General features: G+C 39.8%; 1 protein-coding gene across 2 annotated transcripts in view; it reads left to right on the top strand.

The window, feature by feature from the left end:
• The window catches only part of B4GALT6 (beta-1,4-galactosyltransferase 6), a 63,606-nt gene that overhangs the window by 15,903 nt on the left and 25,009 nt on the right, over window positions 1-22,694 (top strand). For both annotated transcript variants that reach the window (XR_008375927.1, XM_053571126.1), the window contains exons 2-3: window positions 6,222-6,338; window positions 15,877-15,990. Coding sequence is in view for 1 of the 2 variants with exons in the window: in XM_053571126.1 (XP_053427101.1) it covers window positions 6,222-6,338; window positions 15,877-15,990 (231 nt within the window). In the remaining variant the exon portion in view is untranslated. The remainder of the gene's footprint in view (window positions 1-6,221; window positions 6,339-15,876; window positions 15,991-22,694) is intronic.

Below are 22,694 nucleotides of genomic sequence, written 5' to 3'. Positions count from 1 at the left end.
TTATCTATTTTATTTATTCTTTCAAAAAACCAACTCCTTGTTTCATTAATTTTCTGAATGATTCTTTTGTTTTCAATTTCATTGATCTCTGATTTAATTTTGAATATTTCCTTTCTTCTGCTGGTTTTAGGCTTAGATTGTTCTTCTTTTTTCAATTCCATAAGATGGCTTGTGAATTTGTTGATGCGTTCTCTTTGTTTTTCAAATGTAGGCATCTAAAGGTATAAATTTTCCTCTCAGAACTGCTTTTGCGGTATCCCACAAGTTTTGGTAGCTTGTGTCTTCATTGTTGTTATGCTCAAGGAAGTTAATGATTTCCTGTTTTATTTCTTCCTGCACCCATTTGTCATTCAGTAGAAGGTTGTTTAATTTGCATGGCTTTGTGTGGGGTTGAACGTTTTTGTTAGAGTTGAGTTCCACCTTTAGTGCCTTGTGGTCTGAGAAGATACAAGGTAAAATTTCAATTCTTTTGATTCTGCTGAGGTTTGTTTTGTGTCCTAGGATATGATCAATGTTGGAGAATGTTCCATGGGGCTATGAGAAGAATGTATATTCTTTATCTTTGGGACGGAGTGTTCTATATGCGTCTTATCAAGCACAGTTGTTCTAGGGTCTCATTTAAGTCCCTTATATCTTTGTTTAATTTCTGTTTAGAGGATCTGTTCAGCTCCGTAAGAGGAGTGTTAAAGTCCCCTGTTATTATGGTGTTATAGGATATCATTGCTGAGAGTAAGTAAAGTCTGTTTCAAGAATCTGGGAGTATTTAAGTTGGGTGCATAAATATTTAGAATTGAAACATCTTCTTGTATTTTTCCCTTGACCAATATAAAGTGACCATCTTTGTCTTTTTTGACTTTAGTTGCTTTAAATCCACATGTATCTGAAAATAAAATCGCAACCTCTCTTTTCTTCTGAATTCTGTTTGCCTGAAAAATTGTCTTCCAACTCTTAACTCTGAGTTTTGTCTTTTGAAGCTAGGTGTGTTTCCTGCAGACAGCAAATGGATGGCTTGTGTTTTTTAATCCAGTCAGCCAGTCTATGCCTTTTGAGTGGGGAATTCAAGCTATTAACATTTATTGAGATGACTGATAAGTGTGTAGTGTTCTATTGATCTTATTTTGTGAGGGTTCATTGCTTAGTTTTATCTTTTGCATCATTGTGGAAGGTAGGTTCTGTCCTTTAATTGCTGAGTTCTTATTTTGTTATTGATCCATTGTGATGATCAGTGTGTAGAACAGGTTGAAGTATTTCATATAGAGCTGGTCTTGTGGTGAATTTCCTTATTGTTTGTACATTAGTAAATAATTTGATTTCTCTGTCAATTTTAAAGCTTAGCTTAGCAGGATATAGAATTCTGGGCTGGAAATTGTTCTGTTTAAGTGGATTAAAGGTAGATGGCCATTGTCTTCTTGCTTGAAAAGTTTCATTAGAGAAGTCTGCAGTCACCCAGATGGATTTGCCCCTGTAGGTCAACTGGCAGTTACTCCTTGCAGCTTGAAGAATCTTTTCTTTTGTCTTGACTTTGAACAAGTTCGTCGCAATGTGTCTTGAAGAAGCTCTGTTAGAGTTGAGGCATCCTGGGGTCCAATATCCCTCTGAAAGCAGTGTGTCAGAATCTTTGGTGATATTTGGGAAATTTTCATTTATAATATTCTCTAGTATGGCTTCCATTCCCCTGGGGCATTCTTCTCCCCCTTCTGGGATACCTATAACTCGTATGTTTGAACACTTCGTGAAGTCCCATAATTCTGTCAGTGAATGTTCTGCTTTCTCTCTCTTTAACTATCTGAGTTATCTCAAGAGCTTTGTCCTCTACCTCTGAGATTCTTTCTTCTGCATGGCATAATCTGTTGCTGATACTTTCCATTGCATCTTTAAGTTCCCTAATTGACTGTTTCAGTTCCTTCAGGTCTGCTATATCCTTTCTATATTCTTCATATTCATTCATCTCTTATTTGTTTTTGGATTTCCTTTTGGTTGTTTTCCACTTTATTAGTTTCCTTCATTGTTTCCATCATTTTCTACATTGTTTTCATCATCTGTATTCTAAATTCCCTTTCTGTCATTTCTAACATATCTTTATAGGTGGAATCCTCTGCAGTAGCTACCTCACGGTCCCTTAAGGGGGTTGCTCTGAACTGGTTTTTCATGTTGTTAGGATTTTTCTTATTCTTCCATATAAGTGTTTTCGTTTATCTGTTTCCTTGCCCTTATTTTCCTTTCACTTCCTTTTGCTCTTTAAGTTGCCATGCCTGTGGACTGGTGTTCTGATGAGTCCATTTGGTACAGGACCAGAAGGATGAGAAAATTAAAGAGCAAGAAGGGGGAAAAAGAAAGAAAAAAAGAGAGAGAAAAGAGAAGGGGTGGGTAAAAGGGAATATTGACAAAAAGTAGAGTGCCGTGGCCTCACACAGCTCACAGCAACCTCCAACTCCCAGGCTTAAGCGATTCTCCTGCCTCAGCCTCCCAAGTAGCTGGGACCACAGGCGCCCGCCACAACGCCCGGCTATTTTTTGGTTGCAGTTTGGCCGGGGCCAGGTTTGAACCCGCAACCCTTGGTATATGGGGCCGGCGCCCTACCGACTGAGCCACAGGCACCGCCCCCTTAATTTTCTTAAGTGAAGAATGAGACAAGTTTGTAAATCTTTCAAACCCAGGGTAGGTGCCTAGAAACTGTTTATGAACTGTTGAGTTTTGAAGGTTGGGTTTTTGTAATTTTTTTTTTTTTTTTTTTTAAGACAGAGTCTCACTATGTCACCCTCGGTAGAGTGCCATGGTTTTACAGGTCACAGCAATCTCCAACTCCTGGGCTTAGGCAATTCTCTTCCATTAGCCTCCCAAATAGGTGGGAGTATAGGTGCCCACCACAACACCCGGCTATTTTTTTTGTTGCAGTTTGGCTGGGGCCGGGTTTGAACCCGCCACCCTCGATATATGGGGCTGGCACCCTACTCACTGAGCCATAGGCTCCGCCCCGGTTTTTGTAATTTTTTTACCCCTGGGAAGCAGAACTGGTAAGTAAGTTAGATTTGTGGCTTTACAATGCAGAGGTATAAAAAAAAAAAAAAAATGAATGAAATTAGGGAACACACAGCATGGTTTTAATTAAGCAGTTATAAATTTCCGTATTTGTTTTCTGAAATGTAGTTACTTAAAAGTTGGCATAGAAATTTTAGACAAGGATTTTCTCTCACTCAAGGCTTGCCAATGAGACATTATGGTTTATATTAATGATAATTATCAAATATTTGGTTGAGTGTATTAACATAGTTTTATGATGTTTGGAAATGAGACAGTTGGATCCATTCTCTGGCTGGTTCAGTGTGTCTTGCAATACACAGACACATCACTTTCTTCCTCTTAACAACCAGTCTCCTTTTAAACACAGCTTCATTCCCTAATGAGTTTTCATCATTAGGGTCCCATGAGGACCATTAACATAAGAGATGCAACTCAATTAGCTGTAAATGATTTAAACTAAACTAATAGATTTCCTATTGGAGAGATTGGTGACTAGCTTTTCTTGAATTGTTTTTTCCTCTATCCATCTAGTGAGTAAGTAAATGCATCCTTCTGGTAACCATTTTGCCTTTGTCCCAAGTATTAATCAGTAATAATTTTTTTCTTAACAGTTTCATTATCTGTAACCGTAGGATATATAATTTTTATTTTTTAAAAAGTTTTATTGAAGACATAATTGACATACATAAAACCTATACATTTAAAGTGTACAATTTGGTAAGTTTTGATACATACCCAGAAAATCATCATCACAATCAAGATAATATATCTATTCCCCTCAGAAGTTTCTGCAGGCCCCTCTGTAGTCATTCCTGCTTGTACCTCCCCATAATTCTAATCTCCTGACAACCACGGCTCTGCTTTGTGTCACAATAGATTCACTTGCATTTTCTAGAATTTATGTCAGTGAAATCATACAATCTGTGCGTTTTGTTCCTGGTCTGGATTCTTTCACTCCGTAGTTCTTGTTGGATTCATTCGCGTTGTGCCGTGTGTATGCCAGTAGTTGACTCCTTTTATTGCTGAGCAGTTTCCGATAGATGTGTATACTACAAAGTATTTATTCAGCTGTCAGACATTTGGATTGATTCTATAATAGTTTTTGGTTATTACCATCTGTGATGAGTACTCATGTCTGTACAGATCCATACTTTCATTTCCAGGGTAAATACCTGTTTAACTTTTTTTTTTTTTTTTTTTTTTTTGAGGCAGGGTCTCTTAGTTGCCTGGGCTATATAATTTTTAAAAATTGTTTCTAGGACACCCAGAAATTCACATAATGCTCTTACATAACATCTCCTTGCTTAGGCCAGTACCATTTTTTGAAGTCTGAGTTTTTTACTTGTGACTCAGCACTGATACTCTGTGACAGATCTTTTTACAATTTGGGATAGAACAAATATTATATGATATTTGTCATTAATAAGAAATTTCACATATAACTTCAGCATTAAATAATCCAAGGTTCTGTAAACCAGTTGGCCTTAGTAGCCTATTTGATGTACCCTACACAACATCATTCCAGTTGAACTTTTTAGATCTTGGTTTAGGCTAAATTGTTAATGTTAGCTTGTCTTTTATTGAACATTTTCCCACATTTTTGGTTAGCTTTTCTTTTAGTTTTCTTTTTGTCTTTGTCTCTTTTCTTCATTCTTTTAAAATTCACTCAAGTGCAAAAACACTAAAAAAAAGAAAAAAAAAGTTTGGTGTCAGTGACCCAGGATAATAAATTCAGACCTAAGCAAGTTGATCTAATTTCAGGACTGCTTTCTAGAAATCCTGAGACGTGCTCTTAAAAATGATTTTGGTAAACCTTAGATGAAACATGAATTTCTGTTTATCTTTAATGGATTGAAGATGAACGAAAAAATGTTATTTCACTCTGCTTTTCTACTAGTATCATTTATGCTTTACTCATTTGTACTTTGAACAAGTTTAAATTTACGTAAAAACAGGAAAGGAGGTGGTAAATATTATATTCCTCTCATCTCTCTGTACCATCTTGAGAAACTGGAACAGGACTCAAGAAAATGAGCTGGCACTCTTAATTTTTTCATTTTGCATTCATTTTCTGAGAGTATCATTACCGTGTTCAGCTTATCTCAAAATTGGAAGAGTCATTAAAACTGAGCCTTGCAGTTTCCTGGTTTTGCTGTGATAATGAGCCCCCTGCCTCTCATCTGAATGGAGGTGATGATTTTTCAGCTCTGTATTTAGAGAATTTAGAGTGGAAGGTGCACTAATGCAGCACTGTCTTATTAAAAATGAGGAAACAGGGGCGGCGCCTGTGGCTCAAGGAGTAGGGCACCGGTCCCATGTGCCAGAAGTGGCGGGTTCAAACCCAGCCCCGGCCAAAAATCACACACACACAAAAACAAACAAAAATGAGGAAACAATGAGCCATCCAAAGTTCTGTGCCTTTAAGGAGGTTTGGCATCTCGAAAGTCTGGGATTTTCGTAATCTTTGTCAATTTATGGGTTTCTCCTGATAGAAGAAGTCAAGGAATTATTTTTGAAGCACTTACCACAAAGAATTAAATTGACCCACTTTAAAAATGCACATTGGTTTTGATTTCATTTGCCTTTACAATCCTTGTAAGTAGATTTGTGATTGAAAGGGAGTGTAAAGGTATACATACTCAGAAATCACCAAAACATACTGATTCTGCATCGCCTCCCCTCAACATATTGCAAATTGTAGGATCTGTTGTAAGATCTTTATCCACACTAGAAATTACGGTGATATTTTGTTTTTTTATGGTGATTTGTTATATATTAAGCATTAGATAAGGAGTCTTTGCCTTTGTGAAGTTTGTTTTTGATTAAATTAATATATAAGAGAGTGAATTTTATAATTATAGGATTTAGTAATTTTAATAAAATGTGTTTTTAAAATTTCTAAGCGTATTTTATAGTAGAAAATCATTTATAGGTTAAGGGGTTCAGTATGATATTTCAGTTTGTTCATTTTTAGTCATTTCAACTTTTTTTGGTATTGTTTCAAAAAGTCTGTTTTTGCAGATTTTTATGGTGGGAATTAGTCACATTTATCGTCTTTCTGTTTTTCCTTTGGATGTGCTAATTGAGTCAGTTTGTGCTTATTGGGCAGTTCACTAATTCTGAATGTTATTTTATTAAATAAAGAAAACTTACTGGATCGTGATATTCTCTCTTTTTCTCTCCCTCTTTCTTTTTTGTAGCCAACACATATCTCTTTATGGTACAAGCTCGAGGTATAATGTTGAGAGAAAATGTGAAAACAATAGGTCATATGATCAGGCTGTACACAAATAAAAACAGTACACTCAACGGTACAGGTAAGACTACTTTCTGCTTAATTTTGCTTTGCTTCCACTTCTTACATATACCATTGTAGTCACAAAGCAATAAATCAAATCTTTCAAACGCTGGTTTTGCCTTTAGGTAACTCTCTGTTAAAGATGAAAGGGTCTTCTATACTGAGTGTAGTGGTGGATTATTTTACTGTGCAAATCAGGACTGTCATCACCTCTTTTAGGATGTATAAAGCTGTGCTCATAAAAGTGGTGGTTTTTTATAAAACTAAGTTAATTCTTGCAAACAAAGTAAACAAAATATTTTTTTTTCAATTTACCTATTGCATTTAAGAGAAATTAACCACAATGAATAATTTATTCATCTTGGCCATACTAACGGCTCTATACTTATTCTGTTTCCTGAAATGTTTTTCCAATTAGGTCTAGAAAATACTTGTTTTGAACTATGGGAAATTCTTAATAGTTTTATGGCCTTTTTAAGGGGTTAAAGGAGAAATTTTATAAAACTAAAAACCAGTAGCTGTTCTTGTCCTTGTGAGATTTTATCTGGAAGTAGACTATCCATTAGAATCACTGATGGTTAGAATCTAATAGAACGATTCCGTGATGGTAGAACTGATGCAAGTGGATTTAACTGTTGTGGAAGAATGCTCACGTCCCTGTATGACAGTGCTGCTGCAGTGTCCCCCCAAGTATTGTTAGGTGTTACTTTAAAGGGTTCCGTGGGATTGTCAGTTGTTGCACCTACTATATTATCATTTTACGGTTTTTGACCAGGGCTGGGCTTGAACCCACCACCGCCGGCATATGGGGCCAGCACCCACTCCTTTGAGCCACAGGTGCTGCCCTATATTCTCATTTTAAATAGTTAAAAATAAATATTTACTTTGCGTCACCAGTTCTTTGTGCCACTATAAACCTACACAAACTCTCTCCTTATCTCCCAACCTAGGTGTTCTTTCTTAAATGTATGTTAAGGTGGGTAACAGTTCCAGACCCTTCTGAGAATTTAGGACTCCAACATACCGATTCTCAATTGAATGTCACTTGTGCTTTAACAGAATCCCTTTTAGTCATTTATCTAATTTATGATGCCACAATTCAAAACACTCTTGCTTTCTCCTAATTTTTTAACTTTAAAGGACTTTGTTTAAGAAGAACTGTCTCAACATAGTTGCTATTTTAATACTACAGTAAAAGTTTTACTAACTGCTCTTTTGCATTAAAGAATCTTCTGAATAGTAGGTCAGTTTCAAAAGTTTAAACATTTTTAATGCTTCTGTGCTAGTTAAATAAGTTGATTGTAAAAATGTTCATTAAAAGTTTGTTGAACTAAAAAGAAATAAGCATTGTTAGGTTAGTGTATTTGTGTGAGTACTAAAAATTTGTGCATTATCAAGGTGTTTTTCCTGGGGTAGGAGGAAATTATACGTGTGGGCTGAACTTGATTAGCAGAAACCATTAGTTGGGCAAGTTAAACCTTCCCTCTAGCAGACTGTATGCACCCAGCTCCCCCCAATGAAAAGAGAAGATCCTTTTCTCCTTTTACCAGCTCATATTTTCAATAAAAACCAAAGAATCAATGCATACTTTGATTGAAATTTGCTGATTTTGCCAGGCACGGTGGCTCATGCCTATAATCCCACGACTTTGGGAGGCTAAGGTGGGAAGGTCACTAGTTCAAGACCAGCCTGAGTAACATAGTGAGACCCTGTCTCTACAAAAACTTTAGAATAAACACAAGGAGGGAGAGTTGACCTGAGTGAAAATGGTGGGAAATGAAGACGAGGGACACGAAGGACACTGAATACACATGAGATGGGAGGTAGGACGGCACGGAGAGGACTGACGCAACCGACCCGTGGAAACAGCTGTATTTACACGGTGTCTTAACAGGGTTAAGGGTTACATAAATCTTAGCCCATGAGGCAGAGATCAACCTTAAAGAAGAAAAACTGTGTGTTTGCTGATAACAAGGAGAGAGAGTATGCATGGGCTATGTGACTTCTGGCAGGTGGAAAGCATGCTATTAAAGGAGGAGATGTGGTTGGGGGTCGCTCCCTGCCACCCACAGCCTGCTCCCCACAGTGGCGCATGCCTGTGGTCCTAGTTACTTGGGAGGCTGAAACAGGAGGTTTACTTGAGCCCAGGAGTTGGAGGTTGCAGTGAGCAATGATCCTGCCCCTGCACTCCAGTCTGGGTGACAGAGCGAGATCCTGTTCCAAAAGAAAAGAAAAAAACGTTGGCTAACCTCCATGAACCTTTAAACACTTTTCATATGGTTCCTTCACTGATAGGCAGCAAAACTATTCTCCAGAGTCATTTCATCAGTTAAGAGTTGGGTTTGGTTGTAACAGAGCTGACTGCAGAGGCTTTTGCTTCTCATGTAAAAGAAGTCTGGAAGTTGGGTGTCTGTGAGTGTTGTGGAGGCTCCCTAAAGTAAGCCGTCACATGCTTGTCATGGTTAATACACAATCTAAGATGGGACAGCTCACGCTCCAGGCTTTGTGTTTGTACTTGGGTCAGTAGGAAGGAGGAAAGGAACAGGGAAGAAAAAGTAGGTGCCTCCTTCCAAAGAGCTTCCTCAGAGGTCCCAGGGTGTTTCTCTGTACATCTCGTTGGCCAGAACCTAATTGCATGGCCATCTGCAGTGGCACTGGGAATTACCATCTCTGAGCTGGGCGTGCTGGAGCCCTGACTGAACCTGGGGTTCTGTTATCTAAGGGGAAATGGGATTAGAGTCAGCAATTAAGATACTCCACCCTATTTATTTAGCCAGTGGGTATGGAATTATCATAGTTAGTATGTTTAACTAGATATTGGAGATGCACCTTTAAGAACATCCTCTCTTTATGTCTAGGCATCTGGGAGAGATGGAAATATAAATATTTATAATGCAGCTGGTTATTTCTGCCAAAAAAGATATATAGATATAATCTACCAAAAAGGAAGTGATGGCTTATAAGCTATACAAAGACAGAACTGAGCCCTAGGGGAGACTTGATTAATGTGCAATGGCTCATTTAAAATGGAACACCAGGCTGGGCACCAGTAGCTGAAGCAGCTAAGGCGCCAGCCACGTACACCAGAGCTGGCGGGTTCAAATCCAGCCTGGGCCTGTCAAACAACAATGACAACTACGACCAAAAAAAAAAAATAGCCAGTTGTTATGGCAGGCGCCTGTAGTCCCAGCTACTTGGGAGGCTGAGGCAAGAGAATCACTTAAGCCCAGGGAGTTGGAGGTTGCTGTGAACTGTGATGCCATGGCACTCTACCCAGGGTGACAGCTTGAGACTTTGTCTCATAATAAAATAAAATAAAATAGAACACTAAATGGTCATAATATTCATAACTACATTTGGTTTCAAAAAGAGGTTGTCAACCCTGTACCTGTGCTTAGATATATAATATTTTGATATATAATTTTGAAATTTTATATTCTCATAATCAGGTGAGCCTTTCCTTGTAGCCTACAGGAAAACAAGATGTATTCACTGCATAATTACTGAGGAAGCTGGTAAGGGTCATGTAGTGTTAGGAGTTGGGGGGTTTGTTAGAAATAACCCAGCACACTTCTTACAAGGTGAGTCTCTCAGACACGACCAGCCTGAAATGACGAGTTAGTGGTAAATAGACTGGAATTCTCACCAAGTTTCTACCACTTGTTTTAAGCTGCCCTTTTTGCAGGAAAAATGAAGCCATTGAGAAGTGTCTTTTAGTCCTGTTCTCCTTTTCTTTTAAGGGTCAAAGCCTCTTGAGAGCTTAGTGGGGGATCTGTCTAGCAGTTTTCATTTTGTGTTTCCCTTTTTTTTTTTTTTTTTTTGGTTTCAGTTCTGCTTTTAATTTTGGTTTTAATTGTTTTTAGAGATGTGGGGGTCTCACTCTGCTGCCCAGGCTAAAGTGTAGTGGCAATAGCTCATTTTATGTAACCTTGTACTCTTGGGCTCAAGGAATCCTTCTATCTCAGCCTCCTGAGTAGCAGGGACTACAGGCATGTGCCACCATGCCTGGCTAATTTTTTAATTTTTTAGAGGTGGGATCTTGCTCTGTTGTCCAGGCTGATCTTGAGCTCCTGGCCTTAAGAGTTTCAAGGAGCTGTGTTTATGGCCTGAGCCACCAAGTCCATCCTTAGCTGTGGTTCCAGAAGGGAGGAATCAAGCAGAAGCCCAGAACTCATTTTGTTCTCATCCATTCATTAGATGAAATAATGTCTACTTTGAATAGCATTGGTTATGCATAGCCTTTTAAAACTGTTGCAAAGCAGTGTTTATACTCGATGACATTGCTCATCTAAGCACTTGTGTGGGAATAGAGATTTTGTGGGTTTATTACAGGATAGTCTCCCAAAGCTTAAATCATGATTGGCTGTATGATCACTTGTGAAGTGTTTATTTGCAGTATTATGCCATAGATGCGTTAGTTTGATTTCAAAGACAGTTTGATTTCAATGAAAAGATACTGAGACTAGTGGCTGGGGTGGTGGATAGACTTATATAAACATAACACATTGGGACGATATGAATACCACTGGGCAAAGCACTCCTCCAGGAATGTATAGGCATTTGTCTCAGTCCGGCAGTGAGTCTAGCTCCTTATGATCACTGATAGTGACGTGGCCAAGAATGACACATTCAGCTCTAAAACTTCCTATTTCAAGTGAAGTGAATATATTGAAATTATATGACTTTAAGGTTTTAAAAAATTTTTTTGATGCTTTAAAAACTGATAAAGGTTATGAGTGTGTTCTCAGTCATTCTAACACCAAAATAAAAAGTGAAATAATTCTGTCTCTCCTGTTGCTGCTGGACTCCTAAGGGGGGAATGATTAGTTTGTTTTACAGAAATGTCTAGAGAGCTTAAAGTTTCTGTAAGTTAGATGTGTGTTTATAGCATGTGGCTACAAGAGGAGGGGCCCAAGCGTTAATGGTAAGAATTGATAAATTATGCAAGGTAAGAAAATACTCTTATTTAATGTTAACACATGATATTGAGAAATTACTTGAGGATTGCATGAAAATGTAAATACTTTTCTGCCTCAAGATTATGAGGAAATGAGTCTTTGGAGTATGTAAGGCAGTTGGCCCCCAAGGACAACCTTATTCTTTTTTAAAAAATTTCTTAAAAATCACATCATTTTGTGTAGATAGCCCATCTGTCCTTTTTGGTGGTACCTGCAGAGAAAGTTGTAAGGTGTACTCTGTGTGAGTGTGTGACAGAGCCACCCAACGTGTGAAGAACTTGACATTCAGAATTTATTATGTTAACCTTTCATTTATTCATATTGAAAACTGTGTGAATAGCTTTCTTACATTCTTCAGTACTAATTTTATTTTTTATTTACTTATTTATTTTTGAAACAGAGTCTTGCTCTGTCACTTAGGCTAGAGTGCTATGGCCTTAGCTTAGCTCACAGCAACTTCAAATGCCCAGGCTCAAATAATCCTCTTGCCTCAGCCTCCTGAGTAGTTTGGACTGCAGGTGCCTGCCACAATACCCAGTTAATTTTTCTATTTTTAGTAGAGATGGGGTCTTAATCTTGCTCAGGCCGGTCTCAAACTCCTAAGCTCAAGCCCTCCTCCTCCTCCCTCAGCCTTCTAGAGTGCTAGGATTATAGGCATGAGCCACCCTGCTCAGCCCCTGTGTATTTTAATTGTAGAAAAGGATTATTAAAAAAATAGTCCATCTCCATCCTCAGAGTCCTAATCCTTAGTGAAAACTACTTTTAATTGTTAACAGCTTATTCTGTATTCATCTTCATATTTCTGTTCTGCTTTCTGTTGGTATATCAATGTAACTGTTCCTGTTACCAAAGAAAGGCATTTAGTGTATACTTTATTGCAAACTCCAATTTTATCCACCCTTACTCCCCAATATAATTAATTATTTAAATCCCAATCAGTATTATTTATGTTGTAAAGCAGCGGTTCTCAGCCTGTGGGTCATGACCCCTTTGGACTGTATGAAAGGGTTGTGGCATTAGGAAGGTTGAGAACCACTGTTGTAAAGAGTATGCAGAAGTAGATAATGGTTGGTTGGTTGCTTTTCCTGAGTCAAGTAGTCATTGTCGTAATTGTCTTGTACACCTTTTTATTTTTATTAATGTTACTTGTTAACTCTTTCCCCTTCTTTTTCTGAGCTATCTATATAGTTACCTTTGATTTTTCCTAAGCTCTTTCGGCATATAAATGGAGAGTTTTTGCAATTTCCATGCCACGCTCTTCTCTCGTCCAGTGCTGCTTTTCAGAATTCTCATGGCCATTCTGATTGCAGTTACTGTACATGGACCAGTGTTTTCTTTCTGGGCTCTTTTTGGTTTGGTTTTCTTCTTTTGCTAGGTACAGTTGGGCCTATCATTATGGAAACCCTTATCCTTTAGTTAGTTCTATAAAATGTTCCTCGGTTATTTCTTTGATTGTTTGTCTTCCCGCCATTTTTCTCCTCTTCTTTTTGGAATTCCTATTTTGTAGATTTTGTGACTCTTGAAAGAATCCTCTAATTTTATTATCTTTTTTTTTTTTTTTTTTTTTTGCTCTTGTTTTCTAGTTCTTTTTCTTTTCTTTCTGCCTTCTGGGAGATTGCTTTGACTTTATTATAATCTTTGGATTTTTTTTTTTAAACTTTGACAGACCAATTTTTAATTTTGACTTTTTTCTTTCCTAACTGTATCCTTATCTTCCTTTTAAATGAAAAACCCAGAATGTTATTATTGTTGATAGAAGATAAGTAAGCAACTCCAAGATACAAATCAATGAGTACGACCAAAAGCTATCACAAAACTCATAACAATAGTGATCTTAGCCGTTTAGTGTGGGAGGGAAACCTAATTCATGCTTGGAGCACTCACTCAGATACATATAGGTGAGACATAGAATCTGGGCTGCTAGGGGAGTTTCTGTGGTCTTGGTCTGTTGCTGGGCATACAAAACAAGTAGTGCCCACTGAATCCCCTGTCACCCTGATGGGAGTAAAGGATATTCCTTGTGAGATGCTTTCCGGGGCTTGTCCAGGGAGAGACACTGGGGAGGCTTCTCACTGGGGCTTTCCCACCTCCTGGTAGAATAGGCCTTAGCAGTTTGACTATCATTGGTCTTTGTCATGTTGGGGTCTTCTGGCAATACGGTTATCTCATCACTTTAGTAATGTCTATAAAATTCATAACTGGGATTTCTGTGGAATCCTTTGGAATTGGACTTTCTCCTGTGGCTTTTTTTTTTTTTTTTTTTGAGACAGAACGTCACTTTGTCACCCTCAATAGAGTGCTGTGGTGTCATAACTCACAGCAACCTCAGACTCATGGGCTCAAGTGATCCTCTTGTCTCAGTCTCCTGAGTATCTGGGACTACAGGTGCCTACCACAACACCCTGCTAATTTTTTTACAGATGGGGCCTCACTCTTGCTCAGGTCTCAAACTCTTGAGTTCAGGCAATGCACCCGCCTAGGCCTCTCAGAGTGCCAGGATTATAGGCGTGAGCCACTGAGCCCAGCCCTCTCCTGTGGCTTGTCTTCCTTGGTACCAGCCTGGAGTCTTTGTCCACCCCCAGCAACCTCTGCTTAGCAGCCTTGGCGGGGCCCTCTTCATCAGATGGGCTTGGAAGTGGGGTGGTGTCTGTGCTCTGAAGGATGGTCCTGATTCCCAGGCTGCATCCCTCTCAAGTCCATTTATATAATGAATGAATATTCACATTAGGTAAAGGTATGCAGGAGAGGGGCTTAGTTTTCTTTGGCGTTCCTCACATACTTCATATCCAGTCTGCAAGATTGTGCCATTATTCCATATGTCAAGGACTTAGCTTTTATAGTCCGTGTCATTGGAGCAGATTACTGAAGATTGAAAGAATAAGTTCACATTTTCCTGAAGTGTCTGCTGGAGTTTTGTTTTCTGTGGTACATGCTTTGTGATTCAGGAGACAGTAGTTTAATTAACTGTTTCCATCTCTTGTTTCTTACTTACTGGATGTTCATCTTGTTCTCCTATGCTGCCTTCCACTGCACAGTAGGAAACCAGCCTGGCAGTTCCCAGATTGGCATCTCAGAACTTTGCTCCAGAAAGGGACTGAAATGTGCTCTCTCTGGTTCCATGTTTAAAAATTCTAAACCTGGGCGGCACCTGTGGCTCAGTGAGTAGGGCGCTGGCCCCATATGCCGAGGGTGGCGGGTTCAAACCCAGCCCCGGCCAAACTGCAACAACAACAAAAAAAATAGCCGGGCGTTGTGGTGGGCGCCTGTAATCCCAGCTACTCGGGAGGCTGAGGCAAGAGAATCGCTTAAGCCCAGGAGCTGGAGGTTGCTGTGAGCTGTGTGATGCCACGGCACTCTACCAAGGGGCCATAAAGTGAGACTCTGTCTCTACAAAAAAAAAAAAAAATTCTAAACCTGTGACTGTCTCATGGGTCAGATGCTCATCTCTAAACCAGTCTATCTTAACTACAGTTATTCAATATTTATGTGGGCCCAAGATTGTTCCAAGCACTTTATACATTTTATCTTATTGACATCTGACAATATGACACAGGCATGGATGAGAAACAATGTGTGCCCTACCCTGTATCCCACAGTTAGTTCACGCTGGAGCAAGCGTTTGACGTCAGGCATTTGACTTTGGTGCTTTAAACCTGTGGTCCCCAGCCAGGGTCCGTGGCTTGTTAGGAACAGGCTGTACAGCATCACTGCCTGAGCTCCTTCCACCCCTATGGAAAAATTGTCCTCTGTGAAGCCAGTCTCTGCAGCCAAAAGGGTTCCATTCTGTGGCCTGTTAGGAACCAGGCCACACAACAGGAGGTGGGTGGTGGGCGAGCTGGCAAAGCTTCACATGTATTTACAGCCACCCTCTGTTGCTTGAATCACCGCTTCTGTCAGACCCACCCAACCCCTAATCTGTGTAAAAGTGGTCTGCCATGAAACTGGTCACTGGTTTCAAAAAAGTTGGGAATCACTGCTCTAAACCACTGTCTTATACGTGGTGTGACTTGCTGACTCTAAAGATAATGGTCCTAATGTAATAATAGCTCCAGGGCTCCCCAGGGGCTGCAGCCCATGGGCTGGGAATGACTAATTTAAACGTTTAGAATGGGCAGCGTTACAGAAGTAACTTGAGTGGGTAAATCTCAGTTTCTGAAGTGTGAGGTGGTGAGAAAACATTACTCCCACCCCTCTGCTCTGTGGATACTAGTAGCAGCGCACTGCGCTCTGAGATGGCTAGGAACGCCCGTGGCTGTGTGACAGTGCAGAGGATTCCCTGGTGTACTTTCACACTATTTTTAGATCTGGCTCAGCCAGGGAAGGGGTGGGAGCAGGTGTTGTGCTGCTGTTGCAAATGGGACTGCTGTGTTTGCGTGCAAGGATAAGGGCTTGCTGCTCTCTAGACTTCTCTTGGGAAATCATGCTGAGAGGGCCGTTCCAGCAGCAGTTTCTTCGCTCTAGTTCTGTATAGATAATTGCTTTTAAGTACTACTATAGATCGAATATGATAGTTTTCTCACAGTGACACTGACACATTTCCTACTTAGGAGCAAAGCAAAAGGCAGTTTTTTTGTTGTAACTTTTCTCTCTCTCTCCAAGATTATCCTGAAGGCAATAATTCGAGTGATTACCTTGTTCAAACAACAACTTACCTTCCGGAAAACTTCACGTACTCACCATACCTCCCCTGCCCAGAAAAGCTGCCTTACATGCGTAAGTGTGGTCTAATTTTGACTTGACTGTTTACTTGTGTTATGATAAAATCAAAAAAAACACACGATTGGAGTGCGTCAGGATTAGATCATTACTGTGGGTGCAGATGTTCATTTTATATAGCATGTTATTTGACTTTTTTTTTTTTTTGGCAAAGCACTTTTTACAGGGGAATGATTGAGAAGCTGATGAAAAATTACACAAATGAAAATGACAAACAACCATTATTTCTCGCACCAGGGTTTAAAAATTAGTACTTTGGCTTCTAAATTCCTTTAAAAGAGTGTTTAGGAGAGTAATTAATGTGTAGTCTCACTTTGAATATGTTAGAACGTTGCAGATTAGCCCGAGGTCTTTTTGACTACCGTTCTTTTCCTCAGAAGTAACCTCATGTCTGTTGTGAATTTGCTATATATTCTTACAGATTACAAAAATTATTTTTTACATAGATGCACATGTAGAAAATACATATTGCTACAGATGTTCTAAGAATTTGTGTAAGTGGTCTTACACATTACATTTTATTCTGAAACTTGCTTCTTTTACTTAATTTTTTGAGAACTATCCATGTTGATAACCTATAGATGTCATTTATTTCCCCTCTTACTGCATAGTATATCTTTATATAAATGTATAACATTTCACCATTTCATGTACCTCTTTCCCTGCTGATGAACATTTAGGTCACTTCTGCTTCTTTTGCTATCACAAAATATAATAGCAGGGTTTTTGTGTTTTTTTTTTTTTGCTATAAAGAGCAACGTAGCACAGACTGGCGCATACGTGCATGCGTACTTGAGGGCTGATGTCTAGCAGTGGAATCACTGGGTAGTCGGCAGTTTTCACAGACTGTCTCAAATTGCTTTCTAAATTTATATTCCTAACAGCAAAGCATGAATGTACCATTTTGATGTTGAAGGACTATTTATTTGTTTGAGACACGGTCTCACTCTGTTGCCCAGGCTAGCGTGCGGCAGCGCCAGCCCCCCTGGGTTCAAGTGATCCTCCTGCCTTGGTTTCTGGCGGACAACAGGCATCCAGCACAACACCTGACTAAGTTTTCTACTTTTAGTAAAGATAGGGTATTGCTTTGCTCAGGCTGGACTCAAACGCCTCACTTCAAGGGATCCTCCCGCCTCGGCCTTCCATAGTGCTAGGATTATAGGTGTGAGCCACCTCATCGGCCCTGATATTGATGGACTTTTTAATTTTGCTAATCTTTTAGCTTAATAAATGGCATCTCATGGTTTCAATTTCATGTGTTTGTATTCTTAAATTTTCTCTCCTGTGAGTTGCTGTGTCATGGCTCTTATCCTTTCCTTGGTGGTTGTTTGGTGTTTACGTTGACCTGTAGGAATTCTTTATATTCTGGTAGTGACCTGGGTCCGCTATGTGTGTTGTAAGAATCTTTTTACAGCCCTGGGCTTGTCTCTTTGTTTATGGAGTCTTTTATTTTGTTAGAAATTATGATATTTTTAATCATATCCATCAATTCATTTAAAATTTTTGCTTTTTTTTGGTCTTAAGAAAGCTTTTCTTGCCCCAAGAAAAATAGCTTTACTTCATTCTAATAATTGTATTACTTTGTTTTTAACTTTTGTGTATGTGTGTTGCTTTAAACATACAGTTTTTAAAAATTATGAAGTGGATACATTATCATTATTTTGAAAACCCCCACTGTACTGTACTCTCAGGACTCAGAAGCCACCATGGCTGTAATTTTGGCATTTTTTTCTTTGTGAGTTTTCCCTGCCCCTGCCACATGATTTTAACCATACTCTGTAAAGGTAAGTTTACATCTTGATTTTTATATAATTAAAGATTTAAATAAACATTTGTAATTGCTTGTGTATTTAGTATCTAAATACGTTTTATATGTCTTTTCATCCCTTTTTTAAAATCGAGGATATTAGCCTTTGCCTATTGTATTGGTAGAATTTTTCAGTTTATTGTAGGTAGAGATAGATATTTACAATAAAAAGGAAGATTGGCCTTTCAATATATAAGGCCATGGTTTTGAAACTTGAGGGTGCACTAGTATCACCTGGATGGTCTCGTGAAGCACAGCTGTCTGGCCCCACCCTCAGAGTTTCTGATTTTGTAGCTCTGGAATAGGGCTGGGAATCTTTTTTTCTGAAAAGTTCTTTGAGATGATGCTAATACTGATGGGCCAACTTTGAGAGTCACTGACCCACTCATCCCCGGCTGCGCAGTAGAAGCACCTGGGGAGCTTTTAGAATTCATGGCCCACCCTCTAAGATTCTGGTTTTATCGTTTTCACCTGGGCCTGGACCCGTGTATTTTAAAAATAAAATTCTCAGGTGATGCTTATCTTGTTATCTCTTTGCTGTCCCGTAATAGAAAATGGAGCTCAGTGATTTCTGGCTCTTTGCGAATACTTTATTATTGTAGCCTTGTTTTTTCTGTGTGATACTGAAACTGGGTAATGTTCTGCTGAAATATTGATTACAATAATTTCATTTCATAATTCTCACGGAGAGGTTCATGTGTTAGAAAGTCTTGCTGTTCTTGGTTCAGTTGCCATTTTCATAATGAGTGCTTTATGAGTACTCATTAGACTCTGTTTGAAAGTGCCTGCTGGCGAGGCCCTTTTGCTGGCACTTGTCACCTGCCGTCCACTAGCACATGAACTGCCATGAGAGCCTGTGGGATGTGTGGCTGTTGTGAGCTGTCTTTCCACTGGAGGTCTTGGCGCTACTATTCCTCTCTGCTTCCCTCAGAGTCTTTGATTCTTTTATAAGTGGATCACACTGTGTGGCCAGCCATCCTGTCACAGCACATCCCACTCCTGTGTGTCCAGGGTAATAGGGTTATTTGGTAGAAAGTATAGCCACACCAGATAATGCTTTGGAAAGGAACCGTAGGTGCAGCCAACATGACAAGGCTTCTGCCAAGGGGCCCTTGCGTGAGCTGCTCAGCACAAACCTTCAGTAGTCATGTGACCTCTGCAAAGTGGAGCCTCAGTTTACCTATCTGTAAAACCTGGAGTTATCATAGCATCTTCATTCAGAGTGTTGTGAGGACAGGATGGACCACAGCACTTAACGCTTAACAGGAGTTAACCTTCTCCTTTCTTCTTTGAATGATGGAGTCAGCACTTTACAATAATCAAGGGAATGAGAAACCTACAAGAAATGTGTGGAGTTAAAATTTATTCTTAGTTATGCATCTTTAATTTTTTTTAATTAATAGGATATTTCCTGGTGATGGTAGAGAAAAATTTGATAAAATACCTAAGAGTAACATCTTATTATATCACACAAGATAATTGAATATTATACTTCCTCAAATAATACTTAGGAGGGAACCATGTAAGAATGAGATCTACTTGGATGAAAACCATTCGAATATGAGTAATATTTATTTATAATCACCAAAAGTGAATTCAAGGCTTAAAATTGGTGTGTTTGATTATCTAGCCATAAATCCTTTTTGATTTTTCCCTAGTGTAGCAGTGGAATCATTGGCAGGACATTTCCATAAAGTGTGAATTTTTCAAATGGGGAATTCAGATAAAATGCATTTCAGGGATTTCAAAAGTGTTTGATCTTGAATAGTGGTCAATGACATCGTAAAATCTATTTTGCTGTGTGTTATTTATGTGAAGAGTATGAGTGAATTCTTTTTATTGTTAGTATTTATAGACGCTCCACAGGGCAAACTCATTTCAGCTTTATTGAAGTTATATAAGATTCTTTGTGCTAACAGAATAAAATAGAAGTTTCACCTTATCTAGGGCTAAAAAGTAATAAGTGCTTAGCATGGAGGTTTTGATTTTGATTTTTCTGGGTGAGGTAGAAATGGAAAATGTCAATTGTATATCCTGTGTTAACATGAAAATAGACTTCACCTTTAGTTTTCCTATCTCTTAATTCTTATTCAAATAGAGTACGTTTGCAGTGACCTTTGTATATTCTGTCCTTACTGTTTGCAGAATAGTTTTTTGTATGTTTTAACCCGGATAGTTTCTGTAGTTGCTAACATTATGAATGTAACAAAAGCAAGGGCTTTTTGAGATGAATTTAAATAATTCACCTGAAAATCAGCAAGGAGGGAAAAGATAAGCAACTAAACTTCAGAAAAGCTCAAGTAATGGTTTTTGTTTATTGTAAAAAAGAGAGGTGGAGGCCCTTTTAGAATCAACAAGCCTGTGTTGGTTGAATAGCAGCTATGGGATGGGCCCCATGTTATGGAGCAGGAGGAAGGAGCAAAGTGAACGTGGCCATATGTGTCCCAGCCCCAAGCAGGTGACACACCCAGAGAAAGAGCTGCTTGAAAAGGGTACAAATGCAAAAGGGAGATGGCAGTTCATTCTGGAAGGAAAAGGGAGACATCAGAGAGAAGGGACCTTGGACCAGTTCCAAGAACAGCACCAGGGCAGGAGGAGGCCTGTGTGTTCTGGGAGTGGAGAATGGTTGGCTTCATCTGGGGAGGGTGTGTAAGTGGGGCATGTGGGAAATGAAGCTGGGAGGCAGAAGGGTTTTACATAAAGGACTAAGGAATCTGAGGGCTACATGGTTACATGAATCTCTAGATGCCCAGGAGATGGGCTTGGGAGGGAGCAGAGCCGCTGAACTTCTCTAGGGAGGGTTGGTTTGTGAGCCTGTGCACATGTGAGAGTTGAGAGTGCTTGATTTTCTCAGGGTCTCAAGGCAAAAAAGGGTAAACCCAAGCCAGAAATTAAAAAACCTGCTTTGGGGAAGTGGAGAAGCATTGAAGGCTTTCGGCAGACAAATGATGGAATAGGATTGTATTTGAGAAGGATTGTTCAGATGAGAAGCTGAAAAATGGGTGAAGTCCTGCAATCAGGAGACTAATGAGGCACTTACTGCACTGAGCTGAGAGGAGACAACAAGCTCAGGGAAAGAGGTGGAGGCACAAACAGGAGCTCTGGGGCGTCGCTGGCCAGGTGCAGCAACCGGCTGAGGGAGCTGGGTTCATTTCCAGGCTAATGACTGGGTGACCATGAGGCGAAACAAGCATTGCAGGGTCAGCTTCACGTTTGGAGACTGGGAAGTTAGAGTGTTCAGTGTGAGCATGCTTGAAAGAGGAGTAAATATTATTATTATTTTTTTTTTTTTGAGATAAGAGTCTCAAGCTGTCACCCTAGGTAGAATGCAGTGGCATCATAGCTCATAGCAGCCTCAAACTCTCTAGGCTTAAGCGATTCTCTTGCCTCAGCCTCCCGAGTAGCTTGGACTATGGGCACCCGCCCTAATGCCTGGCTATTTTTTTTTTTTGGTTGGAGTTGTTGTTGTTTAGCAGACCCAGGCTGGGCTCAAACTCGCCAGCCTTGGTGTATGTGGCTGGTGCCCTACCTACTGAGCTATGGGCGCCCAGCCAAGAGGAGAAAATATTTAAAAAGTTGTGAGGAACGAGAAGTGGAGTCACTTAATCACAGGGTGACTAACGTTCAGCCTCGAGACTCCCCTTCTGGGTCCAAATGCACAAATAACACTTGTTAAAAGCTTTCTATGTTGAAGACAGTATATTAGATGTTCTAACCAAAATGTCTTGGGCTTGTGTGCTTATGTGATTTTCTTCAGTGCTATTTATTAGGTGGAGAGTTTGAGCATGGACAGTTGTGGTTCCAAGGCTTGGGGTTGGCAGCCCAGGTGTGGCAGGTTGGGGAGCGGGTGGGAGGGGTGTTTACACAAGTGTATAGGTGCTGTGACGGGTGAAGGTCATAGAGCTCTGTTTCTCTAGGGGTGGTTCAGGGATGACCTGCACCAAAATCAGCTGGGATACTTAGGACCTCTGAGCCAAACTCTAGACCTATAGCAAGAACTAAACCAAAAGATTCCTGGTTGCAAACCACAGAATATGCTTTATCTGGTTTAAGAGGAAAGGAACACATGAAAAGAAACTAAGGAGCCTGGGGAAAATCTAGGTTTCCAGAGAGTCAGGTTCAAAGGTAGAGCAGCCAGAACAAGCAGCCAGACCACTTTCTCAGGCATCTCCTATTCACTGCTGCTCCCAAGCCTCCTGCAGGTGAATCTGGTGTCGTGACTACTCCCACTTGCTCAAATGGTTTAGAGCAGGCGTCCTAAAAACTGGGGCCCGAGGGCCACATGAAGCAGTGTGAATTGTATTTGTTCCTGTTTTGTTTTTTACTTCGAAATAAGATATGTGTAGTGTGCATAGGAATTTGTTCATAGTTTTATTATTTTTTTTAAACTATAGTCTGGCCTTCCAACGGTCTGAGGGACAGTGAATTGGCCCCCTGTTTAAAAAGTTTGAGGACACCTGGTTTAGAGAGTGGCTTCTAACTTCTTCCTCTGGAGGTAGAAGTCAACAGTGGGCAGTTCATGCAAATGAAATGTGTTCAGATAAAGCCTGTGGCCATAACCCAACTTGTAACTGACACAGAAACCGTGATGGTGGGGCCAGTCATCTTCATTTTAAACAAGCACACCTGGTAATTCTTAGGCACACCACCAAAATGAGCAAACCACTTCGTAAGGAGGCAGATAGGCAAGAAAAAATGGGGACATATTAGGGAGGACTTGAAATCTCCATGAGATTGAAGGAGGAAGGGAGGAGTGGTAAGGGGAAAGGGAAGGAGGCTTTAATGAGAGGGAACAGTATCAGAGTGGAAAGTCAGTCAGTTCCAGATTACATGATTCTCAGGGCATGGACACAGAGCTGGTGCACAGTGATGATGCGCAGTGACCTCTCAGCAA

The sequence above is a fragment of the Nycticebus coucang genome, chromosome 19 (assembly GCF_027406575.1).
Source record: "Nycticebus coucang isolate mNycCou1 chromosome 19, mNycCou1.pri, whole genome shotgun sequence".
Classification (NCBI taxonomy): Eukaryota; Metazoa; Chordata; class Mammalia; order Primates; family Lorisidae; genus Nycticebus; species Nycticebus coucang.
Note: the sequence above shows the minus strand (reverse complement) of the source record. Positions and strands in the feature narration are given on the sequence as shown.